General features: G+C 39.2%; 1 protein-coding gene across 1 annotated transcript in view; it reads right to left on the bottom strand.

The window, feature by feature from the left end:
• LOC114664335 (zinc finger protein 721-like) overlaps nt 1-11,183 on the bottom strand; it is an 86,299-nt gene extending 75,116 nt beyond the window's left edge. The window contains 2 exon segments of the mRNA XM_051932315.1: nt 7,101-8,387; nt 11,080-11,183. Of these exon segments, the coding sequence (XP_051788275.1) occupies nt 7,101-7,479 (379 nt within the window). The 5' untranslated portion in view covers nt 7,480-8,387; nt 11,080-11,183.
• Between the last annotated feature and the right edge of the window lie 3,088 nt (nt 11,184-14,271).

Genomic DNA, 14,271 nt, shown 5'->3' with positions numbered 1-14,271 from the left:
GGTCTCGTTTGTGGTTGTGCAGGCTATTACCTACACTTTTACCCATTCTGAATGCAAAAATAAATAATAAAAAAATATCAGGTACAACAATATACTTTAGAATCAACCCAGAAAACACAAGGAGAAAATAAAAGTACAAAAAAAAACAAAAACAAGATTCAATTCACATCTGCCCATATAGATTAATAGATTAGGAGTGACTGTAACACCGAGGCTGTCTGAGAAGTATGTAAAGATTTTTGATGCAGAGTGTATTCCCAAAATATATGACCCAATGATGCTGGAGCTAGGTGACAATTTCAAATGAGATAAATGTGAATTATAGTCTAATTATATAACACTTGGCACATATCGAACTAAAGTGTGTTCTATGTAAGTGTCCGTTTGACCTGTCCACACCAGTGATGCAATGAGCTGCTCCATTTGTTAATACTAAAATAAATTTCATTTAGCGTTTCAGCAATTTGAAGTACAAAGCCCATCTCCTTATTAATAATAATTAAGTACCGTGTTAACAGAATACGCACAGCTGTTGAGACATGAAGGACTGGATGGTCTCCTCACATTTGTCAAATTTCTTATGTATTCTTTTAACAATGACATGCTTCATTGCTAAATAGAAATATGCACACGCTAGATTAATATCACTTGTTTGATGTTTGATCTATGAGTATAAACCCTAAAACCCATAGTAAAATACTTTTGTCATTTTTCAATGGTGAAGATTAATTGACAACAGGTATCCAGAGTCCCATTAGTTCTGGAATTGAGCACAGACTAAGAAATAAAGGCTTCCTGTGTGAAATCGGTATTGCCAGTTTTATAACTCCTTATTTCAGGGCTCTTGTAAATGTTTTCAAAGTATCTTAGATAAATGATTAGAATTCAAGTTTGGACAAATGTTAAAAAAGAGGAGTGACAGATATGAACAATTCAAACACTATTAAATATTACTCTTTAGTGCATTTTCAACCAGCTAATGATGCAAAAATATCTAACAATGGGAAACGTTTTTAAATGAAATAGAGCGATTCTCTGACCATGCAGATTTTAAAAAAACGTTGTTACAAAAAATGTTTTAAAAAGAGTTTGCTTAAATTGGTAATTTCCCCGATAATTCGGGATATTTTAATTAAACAGAACAGTTATAATAATGTTTGAGCTTTTATTTTTTTCGTATTGATTGTGTTATTTTTTGGAGGAGAATGTCATAGAATAAATTTAGAATATATACGTGGTAACATAAATCAGATGCTGAAATCCCCCCAAGATTATAACAACCCCTCACCCGCCTTATCACTGGGAGTCCCCATGTCTATTGTACATTAAAATGCAACAATACCTGCCAGTAATAGCTGCCATTTTGGAATTTGAATCAGATATTCCAGTTTTCCTTCTGCATCCTAAAAACATTCAGGACAGGTTGTCATTTAGATTTACCCTAAATTAGCCCCATATGAATAAGCTTGAAAGGGTGGGTGCCAGGGAGGCCCACTGTCCAAGCCTGATGCCTGCTTCACACCAGCAAGACTCCTTGTGACCCTGAAGTGGAGAAGTATGGTTAGAAAATGGATTGACAATTGTAGCTAATGTTCATTGCACTCAGGGGATGAATGGGAAACCTTTGCTCCTGTATTAATATTCCTATATAAAAAAAAAAATTAATTTCCTCATTTAAATGATACTACAAACAACTCCAACTGACAGCTTACTGGTCACATCGTGCCACTGCATCGTGCTGCTCTCACAGTTGCACTAACTATGTATTTTTAATTCAGAACTAACTCTATAATGTGATACAAGTGACAACAATAAAAGTCTTTTTCGCCTTTAAAGTGCAGCAGGATTTTCACATTTTGAGTTAAACCGTGCAGGATTTTTAAGTAATTGTTGGGACTCCCTCAGCCCTGCACCAAAATTCAAGCCCTTTATGAAAAAATAATACAACGGCACTTGCAGTTCCTTCTAAGCCAGTGATTCTCAAATCAGTCCTGAGCTCCCCCTAAGGCAGCACGTTGTTCTTCCAGCCTGTTTCACAATCAGCCAGACATTTTCCCTCCATTTGATCTCATTTCACTAGATGGTCCTTTTTTTCCTTCTTTTATACTTCATTCAGGAAGGCACAGCAGTACAGATGGCTGATATGACCTAAAAAATAAAACCTCACAATTTGTTTACACCTACACTTGATTTACAATCTTATTAAAAAAGACATTATTCAAATGAGTTTTGTTTTTATTTTAACAATGAAAACAAACAAAATGTTTAAGAATGTTGATGGCTTTTTTGTTCCAAAAGGAATGTAGAGGAAGTGACTTTAGAACTGGAATTGTTCCCTGAATGCTGCTCAATGGCTGTTCAGTGCATGTAGTTGTTAGCATAGCAGTGATCTAGAACAGTGGTTCCCAAAGTGGAGGTCATGACCCTCTGGGGGGTTGTGAGACATTGGGGGGGGGGGGGGGGTCGCGAGATGATTTCCAAGAAATCAAATACTTTTTTAAAACTTTTTAGAAATTAATTAATTAAATTTTTTAGAAATAACATTTTATCCATAACTAACAAAAGATAAAAACTAGTAGTTAATAGTTACATTTAAAAAAAACATGCAAATTAAAAAGCCATCAGACTGTCTTGGAGCGAGTGCGTCGGTGTGTGTACAGACGGTGCTGGAGCGATGCTGGGGAAAAACAAAGGTCTTAAAGCAAGAGTCTTACAAGTGGCGCCTCACGTAAAATTCACGCATTGTATTATACACAGAGAAGCTCTTGCGAGCAAAACACTTGACCCAGAACTTAAACGTGTTCTTGAGACTTCGATAAAAATGGTCAACAACATAAAAGCGCATCCACTCAATATCAGACTGTTTGCCACTCTCTGTAACGAACTGCGATCGGAGCATGAGTGCTTGCTTTTCCATACAGAAGTCAGGTGGCTTTCGCGAGGGAATGTGCTCTGCCGCCTGTTTGAGCTGCGGGATGAAGTGCGCTTATTTCTGATGGAGCATGGGTCCCAGCTCGCTGATCACCTCACTGATCCTGACTGGTTAACAAGGCTAGCGTATTTGGCTTGCATATTTGAAAAACTGAATGGACTTAATATGTCATTTCAAGGTGAGAACACACACATAATTTCGCTAAATGATAAAATCCACGCATTCAAGAGAAAACTTGAGCGCTGGACTGAGCGAGTTGAAATAGGAAGGATTGATATGTTTTCTGAGCTGGATGAAAAAAGTTATATAGTTGTTAGAGCGTTATGTTCTTTTTTGTTGTCATGCTCTTGTTTGGATAAGATATTTTGTTGAAATTAAACAAACGAGTAAATTACTATTAAAAAAAATATATGGTTGTTAGACCATTGTGTTCTTTCGTGTTGTCATTCTCATGTTTGGATAGGCCTATTGGCGCATGTGCACCGTTGCGCGCAACATTTGTATATTTTAACCACTTCCGAGGATAGTGGGGGTCACGAGTCACTGGCACGGTTATTTTGGGGGTCGTGAGCTGAAAAGTTTGGGAACCCCTGATCTAGAAAGTGCCCTTACCAGAGACGGACCTATTTTAGATCACTGCTATGCAGCTATTAAGGATGCTCATCATGCCTTCTCCCATGCCCTCTTAGTAATTCTGACAATTATATGATTCACCTTATTTCTGCTTACAAACAAAAACAGAAAATTGGACCAACAAGGCAATAGAGGAGCTACAGGACTGCTTTGCCTATACAAACTGGAGTGCCTTCAAAACTGCCACCTCCAACATAAATGCATACACTGAAGCTGTAACCTCATATTAATTTTAGTGAAGACATTTACATTCCAACAAAAACAATTGTGAACTTTTGCAGTGATAAGCCTTGGATAAGCCCATAGCTCAGATGACTACGCCAAGACAAAGAGTGTACTTTCAAATCTGGCAATTGTGAGGAATACGGGAAAAGCCAAGTACTGTATATCTTGGAGAAGGGGGTTAAAGGTGCAAGAAGGAAATATTTGGGTAAGCTGAGGGGACAATTGTCTGAAAATGACGGGACATCAGTCTGGAGAGGCTTTAAACAGGTCACTAACTACAAGAAACAAACATCAAATAGTTCTGCTAATCCCAGTCTTGCTAATCAGTTAATCGGTTTTACGGCTGCTTTGAAAGACAATGGAACATAAACCTACTTGAAGGTCTATTACTACTCTACATTTCTCTTTTCAGTGTCCCCCTCCTGTCATCACTGCCAAAGACATCTGCAGTCTATTCAAACAGCAAAATATTATAAAAAAGTTGCAGGTCCTGACCTTATTTCCCCTTCCACACTTAGGCACTATACAGACCACTTGTCTACAGTATTGGCAGAAATTTTCAACCAATCTCTGGATTTGGGCACTGTTCCTGCCTGCTTCAAGACCTCCTCCATCATTCCAGCAGAAAAAAATAAATAAATGTCACAGTCCTGAATGACTACAGACCAGCAGATTTAAACTCTGTGGTAATGAAGACCTTTGAATGCCATATTCTGAATTACCTAAAAAATACTGGAAAAAAAAACTCTATTTCAGTTTGCACACACAGCTAACTGGTCTGTGGATGATGCTGTGAATTTAGGTCTGAGCTTTACTTAGCAAAAACCTGATAAAATATAGGCATATACAGTGGTGTGAAAAACTATTTGCCCCCTTCCTGATTTCTTATTCTTTTGCATGTTTGTCACACAAAATGTTTCTGATCATCAAACACATTTAACCATTAGTCAAATATAACACAAGTAAACACAAAATGCAGTTTTTAAATGATGGTTTTTATTATTTAGGGAGAAAAAAAAATCCAAACCTACATGGCCCTGTGTGAAAAAGTAATTGCCCCCTTGTTAAAAAATAACCTAACTGTGGTGTATCACACCTGAGTTCAATTTCCGTAGCCACCCCCAGGCCTGATTACTGCCACACCTGTTTCAATCAAGAAATCACTTAAATAGGAGCTGCCTGACACAGAGAAGTAGACCAAAAGCACCTCAAAAGCTAGACATCATGCCAAGATCCAAAGAAATTCAGGAACAAATGAGAACAGAAGTAATTGAGATCTATCAGTCTGGTAAAGGTTATAAAGCCATTTCTAAAGCTTTGGGACTCCAGTGAACCACAGTGAGAGCCATTATCCACAAATGGAAAAAACATGGAACAGTGGTGAACCTTCCCAGGAGTGGCCGGCCGACCAAAATTACCCCAAGAGCGCAGAGACGACTCATCCGAGAGGTCACAAAAGACCCCAGGACAACGTCTAAAGAACTGCAGGCCTCACTTGCCTCAATTAAGGTCAGTGTTCACGACTCCACCATAAGAAAGAGACTGGGCAAAAACGGCCTGCATGGCAGATTTCCAAGACGCAAACCACTGTTAAGCAAAAAGAACATTAGGGCTCGTCTCAATTTTGCTAAGAAACATCTCAATGATTGCCAAGACTTTTGGGAAAATACCTTGTGGACTGATGAGTCAAAAGTTGAACTTTTTGGAAGGCAAATGTCCCGTTACATCTGGCGTAAAAGGAACACAGCATTTCAGAAAAAGAACATCATACCAACAGTAAAATATGGTGGTGGTAGTGTAATGGTCTGGGGTTGTTTTGCTGCTTCAGGACCTGGAAGGCTTGCTGTGATAGATGGAACCATGAATTCTACTGTCTACCAAAAAATCCTGAAGGAGAATGTCCGGCCATCTGTTCGTCAACTCAAGCTAAAGCGATCTTGGGTGCTGCAACAGGACAATGACCCAAAACACACCAGCAAATCCACCTCTGAATGGCTGAAGAAAAACAAAAAGACGACTTTGGAGTGGCCTAGTCAAAGTTCTGACCTGAATCCAATTGAGATGCTATGGCATGAGCTTAAAAAGGCGGTTCATGCTAGAAAACCCTCAAATAAAGCTGAATTACAACAATTTTGCAAAGATGAGTGGGCCAAAATTCCTCCAGAGCGCTGTAAAAGACTCATTGCAAGTTATCGCAAACGCTTAATTGCAGTTATTGCTGCTAAGGGTGGCCCAACCAGTTATTAGGTTCAGGGGGCAATTACTTTTTCACACAGGGCCATGTAGGTTTGGATTTTTTTTTCTCCCTAAATAATAAAAACCACCATTTACAAACTGCATTTTGTGTTTACTTGTGTTATATTTGACTAATGGTTAAATGTGTTTGATGATCAGAAACATTTTGTGTGACAAACATGTAAAAGAATAAGAAATCAGGAAGGGGGCAAATAGTTTTTCACACCACTGTATGAGGATCTTGTTTGTGGACTTCATGCTCTGCTTTCAATACAATCATCGTAGAGCTCCTGGTGGCTGGACCAGACCAAGGGGACACTCCGTAACACCTGGCTGTGGCAGATAGACGGTCATTTCCAGAATGTGGCACTGGACCGAGTGTCTGCCTGGGGTGATCTCGAGTTGTTTCATTGTGTGGTGGGTACAGCAACAGACTGTACCAGTTCATGCCTCCCAAACCTGTCCTGACCTGAGAATGCATTTGTGCTTGTATTTTTTTATGTTTATTTGCTGTAATGCTTATAAAGTGTAGCACTATGATCATTTTATGAAAACAGAAGTAATAAAATATGCTGAAACAGATTACTTAGTTGGGCGGCACGGTGGGGCAGTGGTAGCGCTGCTGCCTCGCAGTAAGGAGACCTCGGTTCGCTTCCCGGGTCCTCCCTGCGTGGAGTTTGCATGTTCTCCAGTGTCTGCGTTGGCTTCCTCCCACAGTCCAAAGACATGCAGGTTAGGTGCACTGGCGATCCTAAATTGTCCCTAGTGTGTGCTTGGTGTGTGTGTGCCCTGCGGTGGGCTGGCACCCTGCCCAGGGTTTGTTCCTGCCTTGCGCCCTGTGCTGGCTGGGATTGGCTCCAGCAGGCCCCCCGTGACCCTGTGTTAGGATATACCGGGTTGGACAATGACTTAGTTAATTTTAAACATATCTTATAGGCTTAAAAATCTATTAACTAGTCAGTTCGGAATTCCTAAATCAAAACAAGCCAGTATTTCCACATTCAGAGAAAGACGTGGAGACCCTCAGGTAAATCACATCAAGCTTCACACTGATTTTTCTTTTTTAAGCTCTTACCTTCTCCTGAAAACCTTGGACATGATGCTTTCTCATTCAGCTTCACATCAGAATCCAAATATTCTGTTTTCACCTGGGTAGAATTATTCTGGAGAGAGTGAGGATTACATTTCACAAAGCCCGTTCCAGTCATTTGTTCACCTGGACGCAGATGCTGAGAGTCTGACTCCAGTTTAAAGTCTTCAGCCTTGACATGGTTTACAGTTTCATTTTTGTGCAAGGTGACAGCATGAGATGTTGGCTCAGGCTCTTCTTTCATGGTTACTGACCTCCATTTAGAATCCTCCTCTCCCTCAATGTCACAAATATTCATCTGGGGTTGCAGGGATTCCCATGCACAGTCTTCTTTTTTAATGTCCACATTTCCTTTGCTCTCCATGGTATGAATAGAGGGAAGGAGTTTCGCCGTACTATGAAGTTCTGACCCTTCCTTACAACTAGCAATTCAATGTTGAGGTATCCTTGACACCAGCTTTTAGACAGGACAGGACTCAAAAGATTTTGAGTAAATGGGTATTTAATGAGAAAAACCAGCACTTCCAGCTATTAGCAACAGAAACAATTTTGTGGTAAGCGATGGCAGGGCGGCCGGCCCTTTAGCTTTCAAAGTTGTTGCCCTTTGTTCTGTTCGAGAGCACAATGGTCTGCTCTGAGGCGTAACAGTCACAGCTGCACGTAGTCTCTCAGGTCATCAGACATGATCTACATCTTGATAGGGTTCTGTTAGCCTTCTTTAAATGAAATACATCAGCCAATCACATTCAATCACGTGTAGCTTGTCTTCTTCACTCTGTCCTCCCTGGCTATCGGGCCTTATTTTTATTCTATGTTAATTAGTATTTATACATTTTGTCTTTTTTTCCCTCTTTCTTCATCCTGTAAAGCACTTTGAGCTCCATCATTTGTATGAAAATGTGCTATAGAAATAAATGTTGTTGTTGTAGACTGATGAGGTTCTTTATTAGCAGTCGGGTGAGCTGCTTACTAGCACAGTCTTTGAATGTTGTTGCTCTTCTCCGGTTCTTTCTGTTCACTACCAATTTAAAAGTTTTGAAGTCCATACCAAGGGACACATCCAAAACAGCAACCGGAGAGCAGCACAGCACACAAGACAGCAAGCTGTGAGGTGGCAACGCCAGGGTAAACACAACGCCTCACTCATCAGTTGCCACTTTTGAGATCATTTCTCCACATTTATATTCAATCTCTGGAAGCTCCTGAATACCTGTACACTTTCCATCCATTTTTTTGTATATTCCCAGAAATTGTAACCACCTCTTTTTTTCTCTGTGGACAGAACAGAAGAGAATATTCTCAAAACTGCACAAAAATGACAGGACACGTTAGAGAAAACTTCTCTCATCCATTCCTCACTGACCTGGAGTCAGACTAGCTGCTCTTGCTTGGAATTTCTACAGAGCTTCTACATGCTTCTTAAAATATGATTTGGCTTCAGAAGTGCGCAATACACTTAAAATATGACCTCTCTACTTACGTGACATGGATACTACATAACACAATATCTAGCTAATCTATTTCAAATCATTCTATTTATTGTCTGGCTGCAGACACAGAAGGCTCATTTGACTTTTCTAACAATATGAACTTTACAGCTTCAGAACTGCCACTGTATCATTGTAAAAAAAAGAAAAGAAAGATTTGGACGTAAGCGTCAGTAGGCTTTGCATCCTAGGAACCAAGTTACCCAAACTATTCTCTAACATTTCAGTATTTGCCGCTCTGATGCTGATCTTTCTGATCATAAAATCGGCCATTACAAGTAATTGACGAGAAGAATTCATAATTAATTGCAGAATTACAGTATTTGAGGGTTCCTCGAGTGCCTCTTTCTCTTGCACCATTTGGCATAAAAATCAGCACATCGTCATCTCATAACAGGCTTAAGTTTCGAGTTTGGTATTTTTCCATCCAGCCTTGTAGCTCTACACTGACCACAAGAAACTGTGACGCACACACAGGCAGAGACACCAAATCATCGAAATAGCAATGTTTTCCATATCAGGGGACCCTAAAACGTCGAGATCTGTCGAAAACTGGATGTTAAAGTGTTTGAGAAATGTAAAGCTTTTGCTTCCCCCCACACCCCATAGATGATAGATTGTGAGAGGGGGCAAAGCAAAAAATACCTTCCAGTACGTTAGGATTTAATTTAACTTTCCTCAGAGCAAATGCTCAGGCAATCACATTATTCTTTCCACTGGTTAAAGTAATCTTTAATATTTTTAGAAATCGCTAATGTTATGTTGATGAGGTGATCATACAATGCTAAGCTCAGTGGCACAATTTCAGGAGACAGGGGCTTCATGCTTGTTTTCAGATTCCTGGTGGCTGTTGGCTAAGTTTAGTCATTTTTCGCACATTTTTATGACATCTCAGGATTTTGCCAAAGGTGAACTCCATGAGTGGAATCACACATGTATACAGGGGGTTTTAAGAAACCGGGTTTGTGTCTTATCTGGGTTTCTTACCTTATCCCGGTTTCATGTGTGCATGCTTTAATTAGAGAGTCGAGATTGCATTGGTTTGGACATGTGCAGAGGAGAGATCCTCACAGGTGGAGCAGTGGTAGTGCTGCTGCTTTGCAGTAAGGAGATTGTGGGTTCGCTTCCCGGGTCCTCCCTGTGTGGAGAGTGCTTTGAGTAGTGAGAAAAACGTTATATAAATGTAAAGAATTATTATGCTAGGTATATTGGGAGAATGATGCTAAGGATAGACCTGCCATGAAAGAGGAAGGCCTCAGAGAAGGTTTATGGATGTGGGGAGAGAGGACATGCAGGTGATGGGTGTAACAGAGCAAGATGGAGAGGACAGAAAGATATGGAAGAAGATGATCCACTGTGGCAACCCCTAATGAAAGCAGCCGAAAGAAGAAGATGCTTTACTTATTTGGCTGTATGTATGCATGTAAATGCACTCAATGAGATCTGGTGGCCCAGCAGCCAGTGTTCATACCTCAGAAATGTTAGGGCCCAGGTTGGGAATGGAAAAAGGTGATGGATGTTATTAACTTCACAGCACATGAAGAACTAAGCGAATTTTGTTAATTGAGATGTATTACTGACACATTTCCACATTTAAAACAGATAAACATCCTCGGTTTGGCACATCTACTGATACTAATCAGTCTGCAAATGCAAGGGTAGAATATGCAAACCCCCTTGCGCTGTGAGGCAGGAATGATGCTACCATTCTTCCAATGTTAAAACAGCTATACTAAAATTACTACATTTTATCCGGATTAAAACTAAATGTATACCTGTAAGTTCTGTTCAGTTTTTATCATATATATTTCATTGAATGGCTGACCAACATGCAACAGAAATAAAGAATGGTATTTTAATTAACAAAATCCACAAATCAGTTCACTCGTACTATGGGTAAGTTTAGTCAGGTAGTCCATGATGATCATATCTTCTACACCCCCGATACCACAAATGAAAGTTCTTGTATACTACATGTGGCGTGCAGCACTCTAAACTGATGGAGGCGCGTGTTTACGCTGGTAGCACATTCGGTTACAGCCAGACACATATGCACAGCTACGCTCAAAAATCAATTTTTGTTCAAGCCGCTGTCGCGCGCAAACGCCATCGGAGTGATGAATTCAGAGACCACAGAGGTAGCGGAGCGGGCATGTGAGCGTACGGGCACATTTACTAAACGGCCGTTCAACTTCTGGATGACAAAGCGTTGAGAAGGTCAGCTTGTTCTCGTAAACACAGCGTGCGTCCACACTGCTCCCTCATTTAAATGAACAGGTGGCTGGACACCTCACTCCGCGACTACAGCATCAGAGCACAAAACGAAGTAGCCTACTTTACACGATGCACGTTAGGTGGATCCGACACCCACCATTCGATTACAACAGTGCGTGTCTAGGCGTCTGGAGACTCTGACGCTGCTTTACATTGTCCTATTTTATTCCATTATCTCTTTCACGTTTTACTTAAATACGTACCCTTTTCTGTTTCAACCACCTGAACTCCTACACAGCGCAACACCAGTTCAACGATTCCAGCCTCGAGACAGCGTCTGTCGTCTTCCTATTGCTGCCTGCGAGCGCAAAACGATCCGTTGCTGCCATCTGCTGGACGGAGGTCCCCTTTTTTAATGCAATTTTCAGAGCTAAAATAACTCCCAATCTGAATTTTTTTTACTGTTCAATGAAAGTAAAAATAATTTTATTTTATTATTACCCTATTAATAATTTGATTTTTAAGTTAATAAAAGGGAGTCCATCCATTCATCCATCTTCCAAACCCGTTAATCCAGAGAAGGATATTAGGGAAGCTGTAGTCATTTTTGTTCAATTCAATATTAGATTCTGTTTAGCCTTCTACATCTCAAATAATATATAAACCACAGTGGCCACATCTTAATCTACTGATAACAATTTCTTATTTTCTAGACGGAACCTGGCATTTTATATAAAAAAAACCAACCACCGGTTTCAATTGCAACAAATACGTTCTTTTCTTCTGCATTATGTTTTGAAAGAATTTGCCGTTCATTTAAAACATGCCCTTTTTATTAGACATTTGACCCCAAAGCGCCTCAATATCTACCTTAATTTTATTTAATAATTGTTTTCTCATTTAATTTGCCCTGTCATTGCCATACCCTTTGATGTGCAGGAATCCACAACCTATCTATCTATCTATCTATCTATCTATCTATCTATCTATCTATCTATCTATCTATCTATCTATCTATCTATCTATCTATCTATCTATCTATCTATCTATCTATCTATCTATCTAATAAAATGCTACTGTTTGTGCCTGTGTTGTACGTGTCCTGTCCCTCCAAGCAATCTAATTGGTCAATTTGGCTTTAGTCTGATTGGTTAGTTTGGCTTTGACTGCTCAACCAATCTGATTGGTCAGTTTGGCTCTGGTTACTTAGTGGTGGGAATGATGACACGATGGTTTAGGGTTATGAAGTTTAATTTCTGATTGTCACAATTTAATGGGAAATTTTAACAACAACAAATCAATAGTGTATGTATATGTAATCCTGTTATTTTATGTAAGTATATATAGCTAACATTTAACCCAGCCATGGGAGATGCACAAACCAGTGTGTTTCTTTGTGTTAGTTCCAAGCCCAGGCAAACGGGGAGGGTTACATCATATCAGAATTTTCCAGATCAATATGTGGACAACAATACAGATTTCCATACCGGAGTATATGTAAACAGATAATTTGCTGTAGTGACACCTAATGGGAGCAGCTGAAAGAAGAAGAAGATATATAAGATTACATTCGTATACAAATATAAAATTATTTAGCTTGTATTATTGCATTTCAATTACAGACAATCTGTGAAGTAAAATAAAATCAGATTTTTTTTTAAGGTGCACCATGGAAAAATATTTTGAAGTGTGCACAGCAGAACATAGCAAGACTACAAAAATGGTAGAGAATCTAAAGGTCAGGAGCAATTTTTTTAAAGAAATTTGAATATTCCTATACACATCCTGCTATGCTGTTGTTTTAGATCCTATATTAAATTGAATTAGACATCCATCCATTTGAATTTTTATATAAACCTTGCCACAAGTAGCTGAAGAACTCCATGTTGGACAAGCTGATCTTCTAAACAAAGCCTTCACTATGGAACTATTATGGATCAGTAATTTTTGTGCTTATTAAAAAATGCTGAAGCTGAAACTATTACTTAATTACTGTATAACAATCTAAAACTTGTACACTGACCCTCCAAATAATTTATCAAATTAACAAATCGACTAACTCTTTTTATACCTTCTGTTAGTTCAAATGACTAACTGTTGAATTGTGAATCCTCTACTGATCTTTGGGCTGTTTTACTCTATGTGTCATTCTTCATTTACAGTACTCATATTAATATTCCCAACAATTTTCTCGTATAATGAGTCATTTAAGAATCAAACATCTTCCACCTAGACACAAGACCAATTCCCCCATGTTTACACCAAAAGCGATGCCTTAAGTATTTTCTAATTTATGGTATGTGTCTTATGCAACAGCAGTTATTACAGGAAAACTATCACTTCCGATCATCAAATCAACAGTTAAATCCCAGCCACACAATGCTGCCTGGTTATCTAATATAAAACGCTGAATGTGTGTTTGTGTATTTATCCAGTATGCAGATCCACACTGTTGAACATATCAGCAGACTCCATAGCCTCTGTGTTTGTACAGGAAAGACTGTAAGCTGTGTTTTGCTCCAAAGTTTAGTCAGTGCCCCCACCCCAGGCAGCACTTGACACCCCCACGTATGTTTGTACAGTATGCAAATCTGCACATTTGTAACCATCTCCAACAAATGGTGCACAGATGACCCATTTTGCTGCATTTCTTTCTGAGGTTTAGCTGGTGACCCCACACTGGCCAGCGTTCAGGTACCCTCTGCTACTTACACACAACGGCCAAGTCTAGAAAAGACAACTGATTTCTATAAACTTCATATCAATCTGTACTCCTGTGTCAGCATTTAAACAAACCAGCGTCAAATTACATACATTTGTCTCCAAACATTTTCCATTTTTATTTGTAATTGTACAGTATTTCCCAGTATTGTTTAATGTGCTTTGAAATCACTGCAAAGCAAAACTAAACACCTTACATTTGTAAAGAGTTTTTCTATTTTTGTCTTAAAATGTATCTTCTAGATTATATGAGAATACAAAGTATTCCTAAAATATTTTGGATTGAATGCACTGATAAAATAACAGAAATATAGTTTACTTATACGTGTAACAAAATACACATTGATCATGTAGGTTGAATCTAAATCAGGATCTCATATGCTTAAAATGGTAGATGTCATGAATAGCTTTATATAACACTGCCTACTGCCTTCATTTTATTTCTAAAAGGACAGATTCCAGCAATTTTCCAAACTATATCCATCCATCCATCCATTTTCCAACCCGCTGAATCCGAACACAGGGTCACGGGGGTCTGCTGGAGCCAATCCCAGCCAACACAGGGCACAAGGCAGGAACCAATCCTGGGCAGGGTGCCAACCCACCGCAGGACTCCAAACTATATGTTCAGTAATATTTTAAAACTGAGAATTTCAACAGGTCTTAGTGAGTGGAATATATTGTGGTAAAACACCTCTTGTGTGTATTGTTATTACATTTACATATTTAACTAA

This window comes from Erpetoichthys calabaricus, chromosome 1 (genome assembly GCF_900747795.2).
Source record: "Erpetoichthys calabaricus chromosome 1, fErpCal1.3, whole genome shotgun sequence".
Lineage (NCBI taxonomy): Eukaryota > Metazoa > Chordata > Cladistia > Polypteriformes > Polypteridae > Erpetoichthys > Erpetoichthys calabaricus.
Note: the sequence above shows the minus strand (reverse complement) of the source record. Positions and strands in the feature narration are given on the sequence as shown.